Source organism: Ailuropoda melanoleuca, chromosome 7, assembly GCF_002007445.2.
Source record: "Ailuropoda melanoleuca isolate Jingjing chromosome 7, ASM200744v2, whole genome shotgun sequence".
In the NCBI taxonomy this organism is placed as follows: Eukaryota; Metazoa; Chordata; class Mammalia; order Carnivora; family Ursidae; genus Ailuropoda; species Ailuropoda melanoleuca.
This window is the reverse complement of record NC_048224.1, coordinates 129,105,126-129,129,669: the sequence shown is the minus strand read 5'-3', so window position 1 is coordinate 129,129,669 and position 24,544 is coordinate 129,105,126. Positions and strand designations below refer to the sequence as shown.

Genomic DNA, 24,544 nt, shown 5'->3' with positions numbered 1-24,544 from the left:
GTGGGTTTTGTTCCGCATTGGGGGGGGGTATCCTGCTAACCTAGGGTTTCAGTATGCGGTCACACCATTGAAAGTATGTGAGAGATGTGTGAAGTTTGCACTGCTCTGTAGGTCCTTTCTTATTGGCTCAAAATTGAAAGGCATTTCATTTTGGCATGGGTAGGGGGAAAAGGAGAGAGGAAGGTGGGTGAAGGTTAATTCTGGTGGAAGAATCTAGCCACAAAGTTGTGTTTTTCCCCACAGTCCGGCTAAATAGAAATGATCAGTCGTGGGGTGCCTGGGTGGCTCAGTCGTTAAGTGTCTGCCTTTGGCTCAGGGCGTGATCCCAGCATTCTGGGATGGAGCCCCACATCAGGCTCCTCCGATGGGAGCCTGCTTCTTCCTCTCCCACTCCCCCTTGTGTTCCCTCTCTCGCTGGCTGTCTCTCTCTCTGTCAAATAAATAAATAAAATCTTTAAAAAAAAAAAAAAAACCAAATGATCAGTCGTTAATGAGTCAAAACCTGCCACAGTGTTTTGATAAGCCTAGAGTGTGTGTTCCATCCTGGGGAGAATATGTAAGCTTTTTGGCCTCATCCTCATGCCACCCCTTACTTGCAGCCAAGTACAGTCGTCTGTGTCAAACCTGTGCACAGACATGTCTGGGAACCCATCCATGTTTCCTTGTATTGGATCTGCTTTTAAACATTGTGGGTGTTCTTGTCACTTTTAAGTTAATAAATTAGGACCAGTGATTCTCAGACATAGATGGATGAGAGAGCCTTTGGCATAGGTGATGTGGGGAACAAAAGCAGAAAGAAATGTTGATAAAATTAAATTTCCTTACAACCTGCAGCCTATTGACAAATACTTGAGGCAGGAGGAGTATGACATTCCTTCAGGAAACTCCCAACTATCTTAATGTTGATGCTTTGCTAGAGGCAAAAACAACCTTAGCTTGACGATAGTCAGGTCTCCTTGTAATGCCTCTGTGTTTAAACATTGTGGGTGTACTTGTCTCTTTAGAGTTAATAAATTAGGATCTGTGATTCTCAGACATAGGTGGATGAAAGCCTCTAGCGTAGGTGTCATCTGGGTGTTGTGAAAAATATAGCTCAAGGTTCAAATGTAGCAGGAGTTTTGGGTGGTTTCTGGAATCTGTAATACAGAAGCCAGCGGGCATTTGACAGGTTAAGATCAGGAGGTGGTAAGGGAACATTTTCTGGAGGCCTGAGGAGGCAATACAGACTCTTAAGTGGTCTTTGTGCCTAAGGTTTGGGGCAGGCAGTGGTGAGGAGGGCAGGGGAGACTGCGGAGGCCACAGGGGGAAGGGGTGTCACTGGGGAGTCACCCCGGTTTAGCACTGGAGAAACCACTCTGCTTTGGGAACCAGATCTCCAGGTCATCTGTTTGTTTCTAACTTCCTTCCTGTGCGGAATGAAAATGAGAGGAAAGCCTTTGCCCTCACCTTTTCCCTTTCCCTCACTCTGTTCCATACTTTGAACCATTAGGAGGTTTCACCTTTGTATGAACAATTAAATAAAATAAAAGAGGTTTCAGTAGAGTGGGGTTTTGGTCTTTTGCCCAAATTGCCTGTGTATTACTTAATCATCTTAAGAAGAAGAACGTACGTTGAGCTTGAGTTTAAATCTTTATCTGACAAGCTGGTTGCTTGTAGACCCGTTTTAAAGTTTTTTAATTTATTTATTTGACAGAGAGAGAGAGAGAGAGAGAGAGAGCACAAGCAGGGGGAGAGGCATAGGGAGAAGGAGAAACAGGCTCCCTGCTGAGCAGGGAGCCCGATGGGTGGGCTCAATCCCAGGACTCTGGGATCATACGTGAGCTGAAGGCAGATGCTTATCTGAGCCACCTGGGCACCCAAAGTTGATTTATTTTTATGGTGAAGGAAAGTAAAAATGACCTCTTATTAACCTGTAAAGTTGTTTTGTCACATACGGATTCTGTGATCTTGGACTAGTTCTGTGACCTTGGACTGATTCCTTATCTTTTGTGCCTCAATTTCCTCATCTGTAAAATAAGAGTACCTGTCTCAGGGTTGATGGAGGAATAAATATACAGTGTGTCACAGTGCCCGGCACAGAGTAAGCCCTTGCTAAGTGGAGCCATACTGGAGCCTGAGGCAATCACATTCATTTATTCTGATCCCAACGTCATTCTAAGTTTCGTTTATTGTGCCTTGTTTTGGTATTAATTTTTATTTTTACTTGAGAATTTCATTGAATTTCATCTATCCTGATTGCTGAATTTTTAGTGCTTTCTTAAATTCTGTTCTGGAATCATGTGCCTCACTAACCTCCCCCCAGTCCTGCCCCCAGAGGAGCAGTTGTATGCATTACATGATTTTAAAAAATTTCCCAAGTAGTAATAAATGGCTTTAAAAAAGTTTTAAAATGTGTTTAATTTAAAGTAACTCATACTTATTATAAGGAAAGTTAAAAAAATATAGGTAAATAGAAAGAAGGGTAAATAAAAGCCTTTGTTCCATATTTCAGACACAGCCGTTATTAACATTAAATTTCAGTGGCTCCCCTAAGGAGATATATGTTCAAAAGGGAGATGAAGTTATCTATTTAGTTACCAGGTTTAAGATTAATTTTGAAGCATAGTAATGATGCAAACTTAAGGTAAGTCATTTACCTTAGAAGAACACCGGTTTCCACAAACAAAAATGCTTAATATAGTGTTAGTATTGTAGGGGTTAAATTGAACTGAAATAAATGAGGATATATGTCAAGGGCCGAGCACGTAGTAGGGACTCAAGCAATGTTTTCCTTGCCCACCTCTGCAATCCCCCAAGCCACTCATGCTCTTCCCTTTCCTCCTCTCTTCTGTGTTGAAGTTCTTGTGTGACAGTTACCAAATAATAATAAGTAAGTATTGACTTATAGATTTAGGTCTTGGCAAATTGTAAATGGACGTGTGTGCCTGGAGGGCTCCTAAGTGCTCATTGGAAACCTTGTTAGTTTTGTGTTTACTTTACCTTCTAGTTTTGAATCAACAGAGGGGCTTTAAGACCTCGCCTCCCTTTGTGGAGGGGCACTGGAATATTCACAGCCGCTGGTGTTCGAGTTTTCAGAGCTTGATGAAACATCACCTTCTTCCTTTTAACCATAACTTTTCCTGGAAGAATTTTTCCCGTTGTTTGAGAGGGGACAGCTGAAGCCCATTGTGTTGCATGTATAAAACTTCAGAAATGTAACAGAAGTAATAGAACTCTTCAACAACCTCAGTAAAGGACCAGAGGTGGCTACAGCTCCATGACCATCACTGTCACCACCACCGCCACCATTGGTTACAAGTTATGTCATGTGTATGTTTTGATTTGGCAATGCAGAGGAGGGAGGCTTTGGTAACTTCCTTGGCATTGGCCCTCCCCACACACTGTGTTTGTGTGTCCCGCTCTGGTCCCTTTTATTTGTCACATATCTATGAAGAAATTCATTTAGATGAGTTCCATATTTTTACAAGCACTCATGGGGGAAAGTTTGACTTGTCAGGATGTTTCGTCCAGGAATAACGTTTGAGCCCCCTAAAACTGGCTTTGTTTTCTATTCCTTGGCCGTCTCTTAATTTCGCATAGGAAATCCGTCACAATGAGTTTGGAAGAAGTGGAAGACCGTCTTTTAGGTGGCAGGATGAGAAGGGATAAATCATCTTTGCTGCTGATGAGTTTATCTTATGGAGGGGACATAATCTGCTTTTTAAAAGCGGGGACTTTCCAATTATTGTCAGGGAACTGGTATGATTGTAAATGGTCATTGTCTTTTAAATGCAAGTTAAATTAAGCCCGAAGTCCTAGGGGTACTCCTCAACTCACTTTGCCAAGTTTCCTCCTGGTGGACTTTCCCCTTGCAGCCTGGGGCTGTTTTCCTTTTGCCAAAGTAAGTGTCCAGCTTTTGCCTGGAGGTCAGTCCTCTCTCCTGCCCCCAGGGTAGGTAGCTGATGGCCAAGAACTGTGACTTCTGGGAGTCATCAGCCCTGTGCCCCCTGCCAACTTGTCCCATCTCCATCATCTGTAAGTCAAGGGGGTCCACCGGTTTTGTACCTTATCAACACGGAAGGAACATGCTTTAAGTAATGTTAACATACACAAAGATTTTACAGAACTGGTAAACTTGGAGGGTGGTTATTTGTGGTTTTCATTAGGTTGCTTTGGGAGGTAGATACGGGGAGAAGTGAAGGAATGGACATTTTGTCTTCCGTTTACAATGGAATGGAGGCATTTTATTTGGAAAGAAAAACTTTAGTGCTTAAAAAAAAATCTTTTGGTTGTTTTTCTCACCATGCATATATTTCCTAGCCCTTAACCTCAACCCTTGTCACGTAGTGAGGAAAGTTAGAAAGTCCTTCATTTCAACTCCTGTGAGGCGTGGGTCTGTGATGAATCAAACCAAAGTGAAGCAGTTTCATCATTTATTCTCTAAGCAAACATTTATGGATTGCCTACTGTGTACACACCACATACCCCCGTCCTTGCTGCAGTGCTTAAAGCTGACAGGGGGAGATCATATGTGCTGGGATGGCCCTGTCAGGGTGGACCGTGAGCTGGCGGGGCGTTGGTAACTCAGGCTGGGAGTTTCGTTTCCTGAGAAAAATCAGGGACATTATGTTTTCCTTTGCTTTGTAAATTTCCACCTCTAAAACAAATCATTGACACTGTTGGCTGAATTATCATTATTGTGTTTAAAGTAAATTGACAGTTTACAGAAAAACTATTGGTGTGCAGAGCGTAAAAGCTCTCTATCCAGACTGTGGGGATCCTAACTCTTCAGTAAATTTGTCCAAGGAGTATTTTTTGAGCATCTACCCTGTTTTAGGACCTGGGAATAGAGCAGTGAACAAAATAGACAAAATTCTTTGCCCTCACAGAGCATCTTTTTTTTTTTTTTTTTAAATTGGGACTTGACAAATAAGGAAAGTAGAATACAGAATGCCAGATGGTGATGGAGGCTGTGGAGAAACAGAAGCAGGGAGAGGGAACGTCATTGATGGCAGTGAGGCTGTCTTCACGGAGAAGCTTCTTGAACATTTGTGGCTGCATGCAGTCCGTGTTCCACACACAGTGGGACACATCCATGATCCACTTGGGTCTTGGGAATGCACAGAATCCAGTTAGAATGTAATGGTGGACATTTTGTTCCCTGTTTTCCAGAGGAGGGACCTGGGGCCCCCGGGGTGGTGAAGTCCCTGTGCTGAGTTCACACAGCCAGTACCAGAGAGCAGTCTCCAGAAATGGAAGGACTCTCCCATCTTAACTGCCTCATCTGAAAACAGAGCCTTCTTCAGGGCCTGTGCCCTGCTGTCCCAGCACTGTGAGCTGAGCCCAGAGCTGTGTAGGGGGCAGTGGCCTCCCCCTCCTCCTCCTCCTCACCCATAGAACATCCCGTAGTCCCTGTCATCTGCCAGCCTCTCAGCTCTGCTCCACCAGAGGAGGACCCTCTACATGCAGGACATCTTCCATTGAGGATCTGACACATTTAGAAATAGATCCACTGTTGGGTCTTTTGTTTTTCTTTTATGTGTAGTGGGGAAATGTGATTTTAAAATGTTCATCATTCCATTGGGGTGGTTTGTTTTCCCCCAAATCTCATCAATAAGGGAAGTTTTAATAGTTCATATAGACATGTAGAGCTGGAAAGATTTTTTAGTGTACGTCCTTCATTTTATAGGTGAAGTTTGTGGGACCCAGAGAGGTACAGTGACTTTTCTATTATCACGTAGCTGTCGAGTCGTATAGTGGGGGCTAAAACCTTGATGTGAGCTTTTCATATACCATTTTCTTGCAATACAGAGTATTTGTTTTTTTTCCCTGAATATAGAAATAATAAGTGCTTTTGGAGAAAATTTGGAAAGTAAGATTTTAGAGAAAAAAAATTAACAGCCTTCCATACCAGAGTTAATCAGCAGTCATGTATTTTTTTCAATCTTGTATGTGCATGTTATTGTGGGCATTTTTTCAATGTCATTAAAAGTTCTCAAAAAACATAACTTGTATTGGTTATCTTATTTGCCCTGTTTTGGAGATATACTTTCCTGGCCTTGGCTTGTGCATCTGGCATTACGTTTCACAGAATGACCTGTTTGCTGACTTGGCCATCACTCAACAGATGAGTGGGCTGCAGGTGTTGACACTGCTGATTGCCATCGCATGGCTTGTTTATTTAACTGGTGCCTGGTGTTTAAGTTGCTGTTGTCTCTACTTAAATAGAATTTGAACCTGCTGAAGTGAAGAGCTTTGTGTCTCCAAACTTTGCTTGGCTCTCTAGCTCATTTCTCTGGACCTGTATCCTTATTCTGTGAGTGGATGATCTTCCCTTGGCTCCATCTCTGAATGCTAGATAAGCTCTAGGGGCCTCTCCTCAGAAAAAATCACAAACACACACAGAATTTTGAATGTAATTTTAGAGCCTTCACAGACCACTTCCACCCACCAAGTTGAGCCTTGGATTCCAGACTCTGAACCACTGGGTTGGTTGATAATGCATATTCCATTTCTGTGATCATTCGATTAAATCTCTGATGACAAGAGAAATTGAGGTGAGCATCAGACTTTATATCAGGTTTGGTTTTGTTTGTTTGTTTTTTGGATATTAACTCTTCTAAGAGGCCTCAACGGTCTGATGCAGAAAACCCTTTCCTCTCCCACCTCTGCCTGCCCCACATCTATTTCTCTTTTGTCACTATATCCCTCCTCTACCGAAACTCTTTATCACTTTGCTCCCTGCATTTGTGGCCTCTAATCCTGTTCTGTTCTGTTTTTCTGCATCTTGTACCTTCTGTGTTCTATATTTTTGTTTTTCTCAGAAGGCCAGATCATTTTCCTGACACCTTTTCTTTTCTTTGGCTAGCAAGCTGACTAATAACAATACACTGTGGAAAATCTTTAGTCATTTGCTCCTTTTTGCAATTTTTCTTAATAATTTGTACTACTGTTTCACATTTTCCCCGACCAAGAGAAAAGAGATGATTACTTTGGAGTAGACACACACGCACACACACACGTGTGTGTATGTGTATATATATGTACATATGTATATACAGTTATTTAATATTTAGATACATATATTTAATATATATTTAAGTCTCTACCTCAAATTGTGTGTATGTCTACATGTATATATTTTATTTAAATATACTTTACATATACTTTAAAGGCATATATATATAAAATTTAAAGCCTCTGCACTAATATATATACTAATATATGATATATTTAATGTATATATAATACAAATATATATATGTATTATATATATATTTACCTTTAAAGTTAATTGTTATGCTTTAAATACCCTTCTGATATGGCAAGAGTCCCTAATAGGAGAGTGAAAAATTTTGTTGAGGTAATTGATATGTATTCCTTGTATGGGTTATTCCTTATATAGTTATTAGCTGCAGCAAAATGCAGTTTTAAATTTTATATAATTCATTGCTAAAAACAATTTTATTTACATTCCTTAAAGGTTCAGTTGTACTGTTTCCAAATATACCTTTGTCTGAAAAATGTCTAGCAAGTTTTGCAGGATACCATTTTCTTAGCTGGGAGAAAGGGACATTTTAATTATTAGTAAATGGTCCATTGGATTTCGGTTTATGAAGAGTTGAATGCTTCTGCCTTAGTTTGGGCCATTAACAAATGAAAATGTTTGCATATTTCTACAACTACTAAACTTTACTTTAGAGATAAAGATAACCAGTGACATAGAACTGACATAAGCATTAAATTCAGCAAACGTGTTTTGGGTGCTTGCAGTCCTTAAGATACTGGAGATGCAAAGGTGGTTAAGATATAGTTCCTGCCCACTTGACTTTATAGTCTCATCAAAGAGTGTGACACATACAAACGGAATAAAAGGTAGACTGTGAAAAGCTATAAAATACAGGTAAATAAAAGGAATGCCCAGAGGGTTAACAGAAGAGGAGCTAATCAATCCTGGCTAGGAGGATCAAGATGGCATTTATACTGGGTCTTAAGGCATGGGTAGGAGTCCTGGGTCAGAGGGCCTTAAGCTCCTTGCTTTTCAGAATGTGGTGGAACTTCATCTTCTAGTGGAAGGGGGAAGGTGGGGGCTATAGAGTCTAAAGTTAGCCTTCCTTACAGTAAAAAATTGCCCTTGGAAAATTCCATAAATTTTCTATATGGATTTCATGGTTTTGTGTACCCAACCAGTACAAACAATTTGTGTGAATATTAAAATCTGAGAATAGAAACTCATATACAGAAGCATTCATTCCATCCTTCTTCCCCACAGTGTTTACTCCTTTTTGTTTAAACAGTAAAATTCTATATACCTTTAATACATGTTAGTAGATTTTTTGTTATTGTAAGAGTTGAACAAGTTAATGTGTAAAAAAACTTGAAGTTGCTGCTACATAGTAGGAGCTCAGTAGATGTTGGTGGACTTGAATCCAGAGGTCCAGGAAAAACGTTGTTCTTTGAAATGTTACAAAGGAATCCTTGGCCACCTACTTCCCATCATTCTAAGATAGCATTTCCTCCTGTGACTGCTCTGACCAGATGGTACTCTCATGTCCTCAGACATCGGTCTCACGAACCCTTTAGAGAAACCACATCCTACTTGGAGGTTTAGGTTCTGGAGTTGAATACTGTACCATGGGACTCCCCTAGACCGGCTGACTTCTAAAGTGTTGGTCGTCCTAAATGAGCAGAGCAGAACCAGAGCACTTGACATTGCCTGAGAAGCTATGTAGCAGGAAAGCTGGCAATGGTATCTCCATTCCTGTACGTCCTGAGAATTTCCTTCCCTCATGAGTCCGACCCTTTGGAGGTGAGAAATTACATGGCCATCTTGCTCTCAGAATTGCTTTCCTTTATCCAGGATTAAATGCTCTCAGATGGTGGTGAGAAAGCAGTGTGAACTTTGCTGCTGCATTTCCTATAAACGTGTGGAGCCTAGTTCATGAATCAGTCCCTTTTTAGGCAAATCACTCTGTGGGAAATTAAAAAAAATTTTTTTCTTGCCTTATAGCTTGGTATGTTTTCTCCTTTTGGTGATATGAATTAGAGAACCTAACCTCTCTCCTGGCTACCTGGAAGCTCAGAGCCAATTTAAAGTTTTTTCCTTGATTACAAAAGAAGTATCAACTCATTACTAAAATTTTGAAAAATATAGGAAAACTTTAAGAAGAAGATGCCTGGTTTGTGGCATGAACATAGGGGTTCAAGATCCTTGTTCGAAGGCAGCTATAATCAAGCAGTGAACCGGAAAGACCAGTTGATTTGAAATTGCTGAAGCATTTTGTGATGTCTTGTCACAAGATGGTTGGTGGAATTATCATTTTAGATCACACAGCTGATGTCCAGAATTTAAGATAAGGGCCAGTTTCTTCAGCTGGGAATAACAACAAGAGTAACAGTAGTTCCCCTTTAAATGAATACCTACTATGTACCTGGCACTGTGCTATGCCATTTTTACCCTTTCTACCTCTTCACTAAATTACCTTAATTAAACCCAGACACTGCCTTTACCTTTAGTTGCTGATCAGCAGCTTTTACATATTTTGTTTTTTAGCAGTTGGCATAATTAGAATAGACAACTGGTTCATAGTATCATGGTGAAGAGTGTGTACACTGGATACATATTGTTACTGCTCACTGTGTTACCTTCTGCACATGTGTAACCCTTCTGGGCCTCAGTTTCTGCATCTGTAAAATGGGGATAACCATGTTACCTCCTTGGTTGTTACAAAGATTACGTAAATTGTCCATGCTGGTTGCTTGTAGTGTTCATGCAACAAATAACCTTTTAAATTCCTTTTCATTACTTACAGAATGTAAGTAATTTTGACCAAATAAATAGGGTAGCATTTCTCTCAAAGTCCTGACCTGCTGGTGACTTAATGAAAATGGGGAATTGCGGAAGAATTGGGCTACTTAGAACTTCTCAAGCCATTTCAAGAAGTTGTTCAAATTGTTGGTTATGCTGTACTTTACTGAGGCTCAGTCGGTCTGTTTAGTGTGTGGTTTCAGACTTTCTTGCCTCCTCTGATCTATAGGATAATTCTTAAGTTTTGATGTGACTGCTATTTCAACTGTATTTATGTAACTGAGGCTCTGGATTTTTTTTCTTTTTTTTGGTCCTCTTGTAACTTTATGAAGATAGTTTTTAAAATTCATATATCATATTGTTTTAGAACCTCGATTTGGCAAGTGAGTTTATATTTACCCTGAAAGATTACTCAAGGTTGAGAAATGGAGTAGTTTAAAAAAAATTACTGTAGAAATTAATTTTTTTAATGGCTTAGTTGAACTCTTGTGACTTATTACACAATTAAGATTCACACCCAGAATTCCTGGTGTTTGAGTGACAGAAGGGGGAGACACTGCCTTATATTTTTACTGTGATCCTCTCAGTATCTTGTCCTGGGCTCATTACTGACACACTTGTTGATTTAAAGTAATATTCCGTTTAATTAAAGTGTTTACCATGATAGGTAGCATACCTGAAACTGTTTGATGACCTTGTCTTTCTGGCATAAAATAGTAGATAAATCAAGTTCCGTGTGCTGAGGTCTGCCATGCAGGGAGGGACTCTTTCCTTACACCTGCACCCATGAAGTGCAGGCTGTGGGACCCCTCCACTCTTTGCCCTTCCCTGTTTTGACCACCAGCCAAGCATTTGGTGTTTAGCCATAACATGAAGGAAAGCATCCAGAAAGTACAGGATTTTAAAACACCCGGACAACCTAGCTGTCTCCTCAGCTCCAGGACCTTCAGATTTGAAGTAATCATGAAAGAATCCAACTGTGACTGATTTTCTTTTAAACACTGTGCTATTTTGATTCGGCTCCATTTGGCCCACGCCGTGTGGAACAGACACAATGAGGCTGGTCTTTATCAGAGAGACAGTACACTGTGTATTGTACAGTTCGGGTTTGTTTTCCTTTGGCCGGCGTGTGGGAACCTCCCATTCTCCGAGCAGTAGTAACACCCCTGGAGGCTGGCCCTCGCGGGCATGCCCTCCCACCCTACCGGCTCCGCGGACCCAGCCGGCGGGCTGACCACTTGTGCTTGGGAAGCCGGCCTCCTCTCCTTGCTCGGGCCAGTGGCATGCTTATGCCTTGCACGGCCGGGGACTCGCAGCTGTCCCAGTTGCAGACTTTCTGACTGCGTTTTCAGCCGAGAATGCAGGCTGATAAATGCAGGACAAGTAATAGAAGTGTCAAAAAGGAGCTGGTGATTGAATCCCCCCTGCGACGCAAGGATGCAGCTCAGGGTGAAGTGGAAGCAGAGGGCCCCGGGCCGGTGCTGGTGAGAGCGGTCGCCCTCAGCCTTTCTGTGGTCTTCTCCACGGAGTGCTTTTACTGCGTGCGCATGCTTAGCGCCTTCTGGCACTCTGGTTTTAAAACTTGCTCTGCCTGTGTCTCGTGAACTCTCCTTTCTTCTCCTGTGGATTCACTTTGGTTCCACTTTGATTTTTCTTTGGGAGGAAAGATATGTTGACATTTTGTGGATGAAGGTGGTTTTCAGGAGGCGGCTTTGTCTAGAACAACTTTGTATTGTTCAAAATTATGTCCCACCTAGCTGCAGTGTTGCCAAACATACGCCCAGGGAGGCACGTTGCAGTTGCTTTTTGTGGGGTTGGCAAAGAAGTCCTTTGCAAGATGAAAACATTTTCACATGATGTATTTATGTTATTGTGAAAATTCAGATGACATTGGGGGGGTTTTAACTAACATGACTGTTGAAGTTACATGTGTTCTCACTCACTCATTTTAATAGGTTAGCCTTGAACAAAGTAAGAAATAACCTAAACTTTGAACCAACCGATAGAAACGTTTCCGTTCTTTTCATTAACGAAGCTCAGAGCAGTTGGGATAAATTCAAAGGGATCCGGTAGGCTTTTAAGGGAGGAATGTGAAAAATGGTTGTGTTGTTATCATCAATGAGTAGGTTGTGCTTCTCTCTCGGAATTTCTTTAGTACAATAAAGGCACATAATTTTTTAAGCAAACTGCAAAAAACCACCAACATGCGCTGCAGAGAGGACAATTGAGCCTTTCAGATGATCTGTTAAAGGGATTGTTAAACTAGTATTTAGTGATTTTATATAGTGATTTTTTTTTTAAATATAGAGGTTCAGTTGCTGTTACAAAGTGTTTGGTTAACTACTTAATTTTCAATTAGTCCCTTTAATAATCTGTACTTAAATTTCCCTATAATGGGTTGGATTTGAATTAAATTGTTTCCCTCGGTGACACATGAGACTGCCTTACATTGTTTTGCCTTCAAAATGATATTGCTAACTGTGAACTGAGAAAGTTTGTAAATATGATGGATTTTTTCACTGGGATTTTTATCTGAGTGATTTCGTTTTCTTCCCCCTGGTATACTGGGTAGAGATGTTACTCATTATCTTGGATTCTTTTCTACTAGCACAATAATTCATTTATCCATTGCTTGAGCCCCTTCATGCTGTGTAGATTTAACTGGTTAAAGCTCCTAGCTGATGTAACTTAGGATTTCTTGGAGGAAGTTGTGTGGTTTGGGTTCCCTTGTGAATATTCTTAAAAGTCTTTTGTCAGTGTTTCTCCAGATGTGTAGAAATATTTATCCAGAGGCTTAAATACACTATAGAAAGATGCTGTGTGCTTTTTTTTTTTTTTTTTTTTAAATCACACAAGTGACTTTTAAAATATTTCCTTCTCAGGGCACCTGTTGCTCAGTTTATAGAACATGTGACTCTTGATCTCGGGGTCATGAATTCGAGCCCCATGTTGGGCATAGAGACTACTTAAAAAAAAAATAATGAAAACTTCCTTCTCTTTCTAGTGCTCCAAACATCAGCTGCTCATGTCGCAGTTATTTGTTTCGGTCAGTCTCACCCCAGGCAGGTCCACGGGGAGTTCTTTTTTCCACTGTCCTGGATGAAGCTGTGTTGGCTGCAGCTGCACCCGGTGGGTCCAGAACCTGCTGGCAGCGTGGAGAGCTTGGGCTCGAGCATCTGCAGGGGCAGGTGTGCGAGAAAGTGGAAGGCAGCAGTGACCCAACGAGAAGCATTTTCTTATCTGATAGTGTTTCTCTTCTTCCAATGGGGGAAGCAAGATAAAAAAGAGTTAATAACGGATAAGAGAAGCAAGGATATTTCAACAGGGCCTCTGTCCAGGGCAGATCTTTCTTACTTGTGATTATCACTGCTCACAGCAAATGAGAATTCAATAAACTGCTTGGAATACAGCTTTTTGTCCAAGATATTTTTTAAAAGTATGCCAGCACAGTCTATTTGTTGTAGTGCTGTTCCTTATTATTGTCAGTAGCCCTGGTACTTGGTGAGAGTACATGTGTAACATTTAAATGTAAGTAACATACTTTATTTTAGAGGTAACATATTAAAATCAAGTTTTGCTGATTTTAGTTATGTACACAATCAGTCCTTGGGGAAAATGTTACATGGTTTAGAAGGCATAAAAGTAATGTGTGTAAAAAATCTAGTGTAGAAATAGGAAAAATAATGTGCCCTCACCTTTACTCCAAAAGTGCCCACAATTAATTATTTGTTGTATACACTTTCTTTTTTGTTTTTATTTTTAAAAAGTAATCTCTGTACCCAACATGGGGCTTGAACTCATGACCCCGAGATCAGGTGTTGCGTGCTCTTCTGACTGAGCCAGCCAAGCGCCCCTGGTATATAGTGTATACTTTCAGACTTTCTCCTTTGCATATAAAAGTGTCACTTATTGTGGTATGTGTGTTTGGAAAATGTACTATAGATTTCTGCATTAATATTCTCCCAGAACATATCAAAAACATCTTTCTTTGTCACCATTGATTTATGTCATTATTCTTAATGGCTGAATGGTATTCAATTTTATAGCAGTATCATGATTTGATGGTTATTTAATTTGTTTCCAATTCTTTGCAATTGGTACAATGTAGGGTCATTAAGAAATGACTTTGTGGGCTGTAGATGACTAATAGTGCACTTAGTAGTAACTATAAATATATCTTAAAGCACTTAATGCAAGTCAGTATTTGTTCTGTAAAACTTGGATCAGAAGTCTCCTCTTGCTGCTTTTCTTTGGCAATAATGTTTCTTTCTCCTCTGCCAGGAGAACGGTTAAGGTCTCCCTGAGCAGGGGCTGCTTGTTCTGTTCTAGGTAAAGCCAGTGTCTTTTAGAGAAGAATGTATATGGACGTTCTGAAGTTTCAGAGGCTGCAGGGTTCAACTTATAGACACCTTCATAGGAGGGTCTTGTCCCCTCATTTTGACAGTAAGCATGGGAGGCAGTGCATGCGAAACTTCTCTGTGCCCATCCAGGCTCACTGCCAAGCCCATTGAAAATGACTTTGTGGGCTGTGAATGACTAACAGGGGAACAATCAGGATATTGTTGACATCTACAGGTTAGTTACCCTGCTTACATTTGAATACCTATTTTTGCCCCCAAACTCTAAATTCCTGGAAATAATTTATTCAAATTGTTATTTCTCAGCAATTTAGAGAACAGGGTGTGGCCTCTAAGAGTCCAAAATGGCTGGGGTATATGGCATTTGTGTTGCTCTTTCATTGGGTTATTTTCAAGAGGCATCCGAGAACTGAAGTACAGATCTTATTTTGGGAATTTAGAAGGTCGAAAGATGTGAAGATAAAGAAGAGCTGAATTTTCATGTGTTAGGTATACTCATTAGGTATTTTTTGAAAAATTTATTTTTAAAGATTTATTTTTATTAGAGAGAGAGCGTGCACACACGCCAATGAATGTGAGCAGGGGAGAGAGAGAGAGAGAATCTCAAGCAGACTCCCCACTGATCATGGAGCCAGATTCAGGGGCTCGATCTCACGACCCTGAGATCATGATCCTAGCCGAAATCAAGAGTTGGACACTTAACCCCCTGAGCCACCCAGGCTCCCCGAAAGTTTCTTTTTTTGAGACACCTTTTTTCTTTGCTATTTTTCTGGGATCTTCAAGTGGTAAAAACGGAGTCTGAGTTCTTATTTTGATATTTTGAATGAACACATGTTTAGCTAAATGGCTACGTGAGAGGCAGCATCTGTAGCCATGTAGTAACGGGTAGGAGACGAGGCTTCTGGCTAGACAAGTAGGTGTGTTGCCTGGGAAAACCTCTCTCTCCCTGAAGTCAGTTTACTCTAGAAATAGACAAAGAAGTGAATTAAGACACAAACCCGAAGTATAAGGTTATGGGCAATGATCATGTGAATGTGTATATCCTATAAAACTTTAGATGACTATGATTGAGTTAATTAAATTATGCTTATAAAGCCCTTTGGCCCTGCCGGTTTTCCAGCATCCCTATAGACATCTTTAGAAATAATTAATGATATTAAGGACATTGGTGATATTTGATAAGTAGGTTTTTTTTGTTTGTTTTTAAAATATTGAGTGGTGAAGGAAAGTTCCTATAAGCTTTCTGTAGTGACATATTCCCAGGTGATAAAACCAGGAAAGTTTACTTATTCAGAGCCATAAGCCTTCACTATGCTTGTTGGTTTTCCCCTTGGTTTATTTGTTTTCTCATTCAACCCACATTTATAAGTACTGTGATTTGCCGAACTCACTAACACCCTTCCTCTCCTCAAGCAGGTCTGGCTAATGAGGGGCTCTCACATGGTGTTTATTAGACACAGTGAGTGCTAATCTCACCCATCCTTTTCCACTTAGGCAGACAACACTTAAATCATCATCAGTTCCAGCAAGGACATGTTCTCGACTTTTTAGCGTCCAAAGCAGGCCCAGCTGTGCTTTACGGAAGGCACAAGGGCCCCTGACCGTCCATATGAACAGTTTGCATGAATGAGGCGCCCTGAAGGTGCACGCATATTTTGTGGGGCTGTCAGTGGAAGGAATCTTTGGGGAGTGCATGCTTAGATAGTGTCGGGGTGAATTGACTAACCATGCAGGCATGGAAAACTGTCCCAGAGAAGGGACTTTCACAACCGTGTCACTACCCATTACAACACAGAGCCACTCTCTACTTTCTGGGATTCTTGCTCACATAGAACACGAAAACCCACCCAGCTCCGGCGTGCTGCTTTCTCATTGTTCATCAACAGGGAGGCAGAAGGGCTGATTACATTTTTTATGACTGGGTAATGCCAATTGCTTTCTTTTGTTTTTTGGAGTAATAACAAAATATTTATATAGTGCCTTGCTCTGTGCCAGACACCGTTTTAAGCCTGTTAAGCAGATTATTTCAATTCTCACAGTTCTAGGAGGCAAGTGCTATTATTGTTTCTCTTTTTACAAATGAGGACAAAGTACAGAGAGGTTAGGTCACTCGGTAAAAGTTACATCTTTAGTAAGTGGCAGAGCCAGGGATTTTTGGCTTCTAGTCAGATTTTCCAAAATCCATACCTGGACACTTACATACAATTCATGAGCAAATATGAACATACTTGCTTGGGCTTAGCATTGGTATTATAAAGATGAAAAAGAAAGGTTGAAAAACACCTTGCCCTTAAAAAATTTAGAAATTTTTAGAGAAAGACCAACTTATAAGTGACAGAACAACAGTGGTTGAATAGCATAGACAAAGAGAGGGATAGCTGTGCCTGAAGGAGTTGGAAATATGAGCAAAAGAGAATTCACTGTCTTTCTTACTTTGGGTGTCACATTTTATCACTTTCCCAGGAGGTTAGATAGGAGTGTAGACTGATGGAATATCTAAGAGTCTGGAGACATCTTATTTTCTTCCCTAGATTAATTTTTTAATGAATTTACAGCATGATCTAGGATAACCCTGAAATGCTTATTCCCTAACCAGGAACATGGACACGTTGGTTCCTGTTATGTTTAGAGGAGGCTGCCGTTTGCTTTGCGTGCTCTTTGACAGGTAGTGGCTAAGTACGAGGCAGCTGAACTATGTATGTCACTGGTAGCAGGTGGTGTGGGTGGTCTAACAGAAAGCCCTTTGGAGACTAGAGGCATATTTTTGGTCCCAGATCTGCCTTGTAATCCCTGCTGATCATCACCCTTCCCTCCTTCAGTAGTTTTCTCATCTGTAGCATGAGAAGCATGTAGTAAATTATCTCTAAGTTCTGTTCTGGGGCTAAAGCTCAATGGTTCAGGGTTATTAGCTTTGATCCCAGAAAAACCTGTGATGGAGTCAGGTCAAGACCCTGGAGTTTTAGTTTCAGGTTCTATGTTTAGTTTATTCAAAATCTTCTGGGTTTTGAGTTGTAGGAGCTACAAAATAGAGGATAGTGGATTGCCACCCAATGTAATGAGTAAGGGGAGTGAAATGGGTTGGCCAGTCTGGAAATAAATAAAAGTGGCAGCAGAATTTGGAGTTAGCAGGGAGAACTGTGCAGGAGATTCACAAAGGCCTGACAAGCCTGCAGATGACATATCACTGTGAGTATAATTTTAGAACCAAAAAGGCTTGGAAATTATAGTTTATCCTCAACCTTCCAGAAGTTTGAAATATCCCTGTAATGTGATACTGCTAGTCCTAAGTCTCTCTTAGAGGAACATTTTGAGGCTTTAGAAGTTTTTAGTGCTCGCTTTCCAGACAAGAGTATGTGTCACTTACCAGTGGATCTCTGAGGGTTTCGCCAGGTTCTCTGGGAGGAGCCAGGCTGTTGTCCTGTTTTGGGATCTCCTTGCTATGGAGAGTTGTCACTGCCAAGGGAGAAGCAGAAGTGACTGATGCAAGGAGCCCTACAATCAGTCATGAGGCCTGGGTCCTGTGTCTTTTAAGCCTACTTGACATTTGTAAGCCAAGATTGGTTTCTATCAGATGGAGATAGTGGTAGTGACTGCCCTCCAGATCGCTCATCCACAAAGGTTATCTAGACTGCGCTGGTCAGCTTACCACAGTGACTCTTTCCTTGCTCTGAGCTGGGCTCCAGCATGCTGCCAGACTGCTCTTTACAAACACAGATAAACCCCTTTTCTAACTTTCCTTTGCAGAGAAGGCAAAGCATGGCTTATTTGATCCTTGGAGGCCAGCCCTGAGCTGGCTTGCTGCCCTCATCTCCTGCCCCTTCCAAGATGCATCCTGACCAGGGTCCGGACTATTTCACTGAGGGTGCTTTCATACCTGGCACAGTTCTTCCTGTGCGTGGCTTTCTTCCCTGCCAGACTATTCCTGTCTGCCCTTCAAGTCCCAGCTCACATGCCAGCTCCTCCAAGAAGCCTTTTGAAACCCTCTCCCCACATTTCCCCACGGGCTGTGTGCTCCTGTGGCCCATTGTGGCATCATTATTCTAACACATTCAATTATTATACAGCTCTGCTGTGTTGTAGCTAAGGTTTATTGGTTTTGTTTTCTTTGTATTCCATCTCTGACATAATATCATGCCCCCTCCACCCCTTTTGTTCTTTTGGGCATGGTCCTGGTCACTCTTTGAGGAATGTAATGGCAAAGAATGGGTTGCAGAAAGGGCCCTCCAGGAGAGACTGGATCTGTGGATTCTTCTTCAGTCTTCCCCCTCCCCCTTCAAAGGTTTAGCCACCAATATCCAATTGAATTGCCAAAAGTAAAAAGGGGTGCATCTAGAGGAAGCTACTTGACTAAATAGGTTGTGGGTATTATGCCCTGAAACTCTCCCGTGCTTCTGTTATTTTTGATCTAAAATGCTTACCAACATTTTATGTGAGTACTTACTTGAGTACAGAAGTGCAAACTTATGTGAACAAAGTCAAAACTGTTTTCTCTCTTGCTCTTAGCCAGCACCGTTTTGGTATCAGTACCACTTCTTGTCCGCCATTCACCTATGGTTATAGTATGATTTGGAAAAAATCATTGTGTGACCTTATTACCAGCATCCCATCACTATATGTGGAAAAGGTAATGGAGACCCATAAAGTGTAGGGCAAAGAAGATAGCTTTTCCTGGGGGAGAAAGATAGGAAAGATGAGAAAGGTGGGGCCTCTTAGCAACACTGAACAACACAGGTTGCCTCCTTTACTTGACCAAGACGAGACCTGTTTTGGTCTCTAATGTGAGTTAGTATTTTTTCCAAAATCTGTTTTGTCCCCCCAGGTAACAGTTTCAGGAAGTGGTTTATCCTTTGTTTTGCCTTGAAGTTTAAAACATTACCTGTATGTTAAAGGTTCATACAGTCTATAATAGTACTGTTGAATAGAAATACAGCATGAGCTACATATGTAATTTAAAAATTTTTGGTAGCCAAATTAAAATAAAAAGAAATAGGTGTGATTAATTTTAATAATGTAATTTTAACCCATTATTGCCAAAATATTATTTCAGCATTTAATTCTTATAGAAATAGCAAGGCATTGTATATTCTTTTATTCCTGCTAAATCTTTGAAATTTTATGCCTATAGCATTTCTGAATCTGGAATAGGCACATGTGGCTAGTGGCTACTGTATTGAACAGGCAGGTCTATAGTCCCACATATTGCATAGCTTATACACCTCAAACCAGAAAGTTGTCGTTTGAAGGGGGTAAGTCATTGGATGGGGTACCATATTTGTGACCCTGTGGAGGAAAAATGCACGATTTAAGTATAGAGTTGGCCTTTCCTCATAAGATGATCCTTGAACTGTTTATTGGTAATGTATATTAAATACTACCTAATGACATTCATATATGTCCCAGCATCCAAACCTGGTTCTTCAGGAAGATTTGGTATTTTGGGGTATGATTTTTAATATTCTTGAGACTGAAAGTATTTTTTCATGAAAGGACTCTCTGCCTTTTATCTCTCTCTTGGTGAGATCATGGAGCCGGGGCAGTTCAGTGGCCAGCATTGAGCAGAAAGCCTCAGACTTCTGTCCTCCCTGGAGAAGCGGTGGCTGAAGCATTACAGTGTGGAGTGGTGCTGTGCAGTTGTCTCACAAAGGGAAGTGGAGACATTGGGGAAGCATTTCCTATTCTAGAACTTTGACGTTCCGTCGTGCTTACTGCAAGTGGGTTATGGGAAGGGTCCTGGGCTTGGAGCCAGGAGATCCAACGGTCACCATCTGTGTGACCTTCACTAATTTATGTAACCCCTCTGAACTTCAATTTCCTCATCTGTGAAATGCTGATGATACATACAGATTGGGGGGGAGGTTTAGTGAGATAATGTGCGTGTGATCCAGCAAAGGCATGTGTATGTTTTAGGCACTAAAGTTTTATGGTGTCCAAGTGACACAACTTTTTATGATCCCCTTGAGCACCATTTCATTCCTGGTCTGAACAGGGACTATATACTGAAACTTTTCAATAACCGTGTGATGATGATAGAGAACTTGTTACTTACCCATTTTCTGATGTAGATATGGAGATTTAGTAACTTCCCCTAAGGCCCCATAGCTAATAAGCAGTTGGAACTAGGATTTCCTGAAAATACTTTTTAAATATGAAATTCTCAAACATACACAAAAGTAAACTGGTAGAGGGTTTCTCCAACTTGGTTGAGCATCAGAATCACCTGGCTTTGTTAAAAACCCAGATTGCTAGGCTCCACCCCCAAAATATCTGATTCAGTAGGTCTGGGGTAAATTTGCATTTCTAACAAGTTTCAGATGATGCCGAAGCTGCTGGTCTGGGGTTGCACCTTGAGAACCCTGGGACCAGTATAATGAACTCCCATCTGCCTGTCACCGCCTCCAACAATGGTAAACGTTTTTGGGACCAGGATTTTAATCCTAACTCCTCACACCTGCCTTTAGCTGGTCCCTGAACAGCCTTTCTGGTGATGAAGTGTGTAGAAACTCTTCTGAGAACCAAATATGTGATATGAATATTCCATCCCCTGCTTCCATTTTCAAATAAGTAGCTTGAAGCTGTTTTGAAATCTGACTATATTGGGCCTTTCAGAGCCTTTTAGCTTAATTACTTGACCTCTTCATTTCAGAGTTCCAAAAATAGCTTTTATTGACATAGGAAGAATTAAGAATTTCAAGCAAAACGCTAGAAAGAAAAATTGTTGGCTGGAAAAGGATCTGTTGTACAAATTTAAAGTAGAATTATTTGTACAGTTGCCACAGTGCATCTTTTTCTTTTTTGCTTTCATTATTGCTTCATACTTGTGCAAAAACGTCAGGCAGAAGCGGAAGCTGGGATGGATGGGTAAGTGTGAGGCACATGCTGAGCCTGCCCCCCAGGCTCTCGGTCTATTCTCTCTCTCTCTCTCTCTCTCTCTCCTCTGTACACCCTCCTTTGCCTCCCTCAGCCCATGCTCTGAGTCAGGCGAGAAGACCTTCAGGCATTGTCTTTGAAAGGACGAGATCCCCATGCTGCCTCTTCTCACATGCCCGCGGGCACAGGGCATGGAGGAGTCCCCTACATCCTGTCTGGGCTTCTCTTGTTAACATTCTCTGCACAGCCCCGTTGAGCACAGCTGACTAAATGCAGGCAGCTATGTGGGTTTTCATTGATTGGTATTATCTTTATTACCTCAGTTTGCATCGTTACATGTCTTTTATACCATTTTCTAGATGTTATTGATTTGACAGTTTTCACAGAGTCTTTAATTCTGCTAATTTTAGTAATAGGATAATAATTTTTGGAAAACCACAGTTATTTATAAAACTGACAAATACAAAATCCAGACTCTTTTCCTTCCATCAAACTGATGTTGAGTGTCCAAGTTTTGTCCACTAAATCTTCATTTAGTGGCAAGTCCTCTCATTTGAGTGCTTTTTTTTTTTAGTGCTGTATAAAAAGGGAATTCAACATCTTTTCAGTGTTCATAACATAAAATGCTGTATTCATAAGTGTGTCATTCTTTTAGCCTGGTCTGCGGATAGTACTACACTTCAGTGTGAGAAATCTATTTAGATGTCTGAGACGTTGGTGTCCTCTATGCATTCTTCTAAACATTCACCAGTTAATTAACCATATGGGAGTGCTCAGGTTTGAGCTTGCTTCGCAGTCCAAGCTTAGATAAGGTCCTCTTTCTCCTCCAGTTTTTTGTATCGCGTGCTTTTGCGCACTGTTATTGAAAGTGCAGAAATCAAAATGTAGAGGCTGAAGGGAAGAGCATGGAGCAGGGGTCAGGAGACCTGGGATCCAGGCCAGGCTTGCGGGCAGCTCCCCCTGGGCCCGAGGACAGTCACGTAACTCCCACGCTCCCAGGTTTTCCTGTCTTTAAAACGAGAGGGCTAGCTAGACCAGATAATCTCAGGCTCTGATGTTTGCACATCGCAGTTCTAATGTTACCGGACCTCCTGCTCCTTTTCAACAAGCATGCTTTTCAACAGCTGCTGAGGCCATTGTTTCCGCACACGCTGATGAACAATCTGGAGAAGAACATGTATTACTGAAGGGGATGTGATCATATTTTGATTATCATGATCTCCTAAGTTTTAATGTCCTGGGTCGAGGGAAGGAAGAGCATGTCTATGACAAGGCAGTTGGGAAGTCGCTTTCCAGAGTGAGCATGGCTCGGGACCTAGTTCTGTACCGCTCAGCCCCCTTCCTCCTGCACCACTTTCCTTCCTCAGGGCCCATCACAGTGTGGCACACTTGCCACTCTGGCCTCCTCTTCCAGTGCAGGCTGTAGTCTAGGGGCGGCTCAGAGACACATGGGCACCCCAGGCCAGCCAGTCATTGGTACCTCCTCAAACAGATGCCATTCAAATTGTTTACTGTTTATTTCTGTATTGTTTGTTTATAGGCTCTGTGCCCAGCATGGAGCCCAACTTGGGGCTTGAACTCACAATCGCAACATCAAGACCTGAGCTGAGTTCAAGAGTTGGACACTCAACCAACTGAGCCACCCTGGCGCCCCAGGTGTTTACTCTTTTAGAGGAGAGACTGAGGGCTGCTTGGGGCATAGCCGTTCCTCTCCAACTCCAGTGATGCCTACCTGTCCAGAGAAATCGGGGTCCTGCAGTTAAGCGTTCTTTGTTTGTCCTGCACATCCATTGCAGAGCCCCAGTGCTTACCTCGGGTGGCTTATTCACGTGTGCTTGGCAGCCACACAGAGTACCCTTTCAGAAAGGACTTCTCATGGGGCGCCTGGGTGGCACAGCGGTTAAGCGTCTGCCTTCGGCTCAGGGCGTGATCCCGGCGTTATGGGATCGAGCCCCACATCAGGCTCCTCCGCTATGAGCCTGCTTCTTCCTCTCCCACTCTCCCTGCTTGTGTTCCCTCTCTCACTGGCTGTCTCTATCTCTGTCGAATAAATAAATAAAATCTTTAAAAAAAAAAAAAAAAGAAAGGACTTCTCATAAATGTTATTTTCCGGAGGTGCTGTAGCAGCACCCCTACAGACTGGTTTCCCAGGCCTTTGGCCTGCTGGCACCCCGTCCCTGTTACGCAGCTCGGTCCCAGCTATCCTGAACTGTTTGCTGCTTCTGGAACTCACAGTGCTTTCAGGAGGATTTATCCGGAAGCTAAGGATTCTTCAGTTTCAGGATTCCTTCCAGGGCCCCGGAAGGGCCTCCAGCAACTTTACATTCAAAATTTTGCGTGTGTTTTTTGTTTTGTTTTGTTTTAAGAATACTGTTGTATTTTCCTTCCCCTTCCAAATATGCAAATTTCAGGCCCCACAAAATCTGGCTGCATCCAGGAGCGTGCTCCTTCGTGTCTCCATTTTCTCTGCAAGTCCACCCTGAATCCGGGCTGACTCACTCCCCTCTTAAACTGCTCTGAAGCACCCCACGTTGTCAGGTTCTGTCCCCCATCCAACACGTATTTATCGGGTGCCTACACTATGCCACACCTTGTTCTCGGTGTTGAGGGAGCAGTAAATAAAATGGAAATCTTGACCTCTGTGGAGCTTGTACTCTAACTGGGGGGAAGCAGGTTCATTCTAGGTGGGGTCTGATGCCACTCCTAGGTTCCCACTGCCGTCAGTCATTCTGCTGTCATCGTGTGTGTGTGTCACACACACATTGTGATGTGTGAAGTCTGTTTCCCCTTTGGAGTGTGAACTCTCTAGGGTGGGGCCTGTGTCCTTGTTATCTTGGCATCCCGAAGACCCTGACACAATGCATGTGGATATGGACAGGCTTAGTAAAAGTCTGTGGAGAGAAGGAACACATAGCTGCTAAGAGTATTTGCATGCGAGGAAGGGATGCAGCTGCTAATTTCCTGTGCCCCCCCCAATTATAGGAAAATGAGGATTCTCCCTTCAGATTTAACCACTTAAGTTCCTCGTGGGAGTATGTAGTGAGAGTTGTGTGTAAGACAGGAGCAGCAGGAAGGCTCATTGGGCCACCCTGATTAACTTCCACTCTTCCTTCTTGTTGCAAGCTGCGTTGTCCCCTCCCCAGGGACAGCGCTGAGGTCCTGTTGGCAACGTTGAGAAGTGCACATTTTGCAAATGGACTAAGTTCCATGAGGTGTTTTTATCTCAGCTGGATCAAGTAGCTTTTATAGTCATGCAGATAAATTAAGGAAGTTTTAAATTCTTTGTAAGCAGAAACAATAAATTTCTCATTTCTTAAAATAGAATGCTTCAAGAGTTACTATTTCCTCAGTTTGCTATTTCAAGAAGTGGTATTCAGGATTGGAGCTTGTGTTAACATTTAATTACCAGAGACACAAAGTCCAGAAATGACTAGAAAGTTCACAGGAAGCTATCCTGTCAGAGAGAAAAGCAATGAAATCAGTAAGCCTTTCTGCTGAGCTCTTCCCGTGGTTTTCCAGGCTTCATACATGA

The 24,544-nt window shown here is 41.8% G+C and overlaps 1 protein-coding gene across 27 annotated transcripts in view; it reads left to right on the top strand.

Annotated features, from left to right (window-relative positions):
- Positions 1-24,544, top strand: part of DOCK9 (dedicator of cytokinesis 9) — a 271,968-nt gene that overhangs the window by 88,461 nt on the left and 158,963 nt on the right. For 7 of the 27 annotated variants that reach the window (XM_034665418.1, XM_034665415.1, XM_019794804.2 and 4 more), the window contains exon 1: positions 11,146-11,271. The exons of the other annotated variants lie outside the window; for them this stretch is intronic. In XM_034665418.1, coding sequence (XP_034521309.1) covers positions 11,146-11,271 — 126 coding nt within the window. Of the gene's footprint in view, positions 1-11,145; positions 11,272-24,544 lie in introns of those variants that run through there. 27 annotated transcript variants of the gene reach the window in all.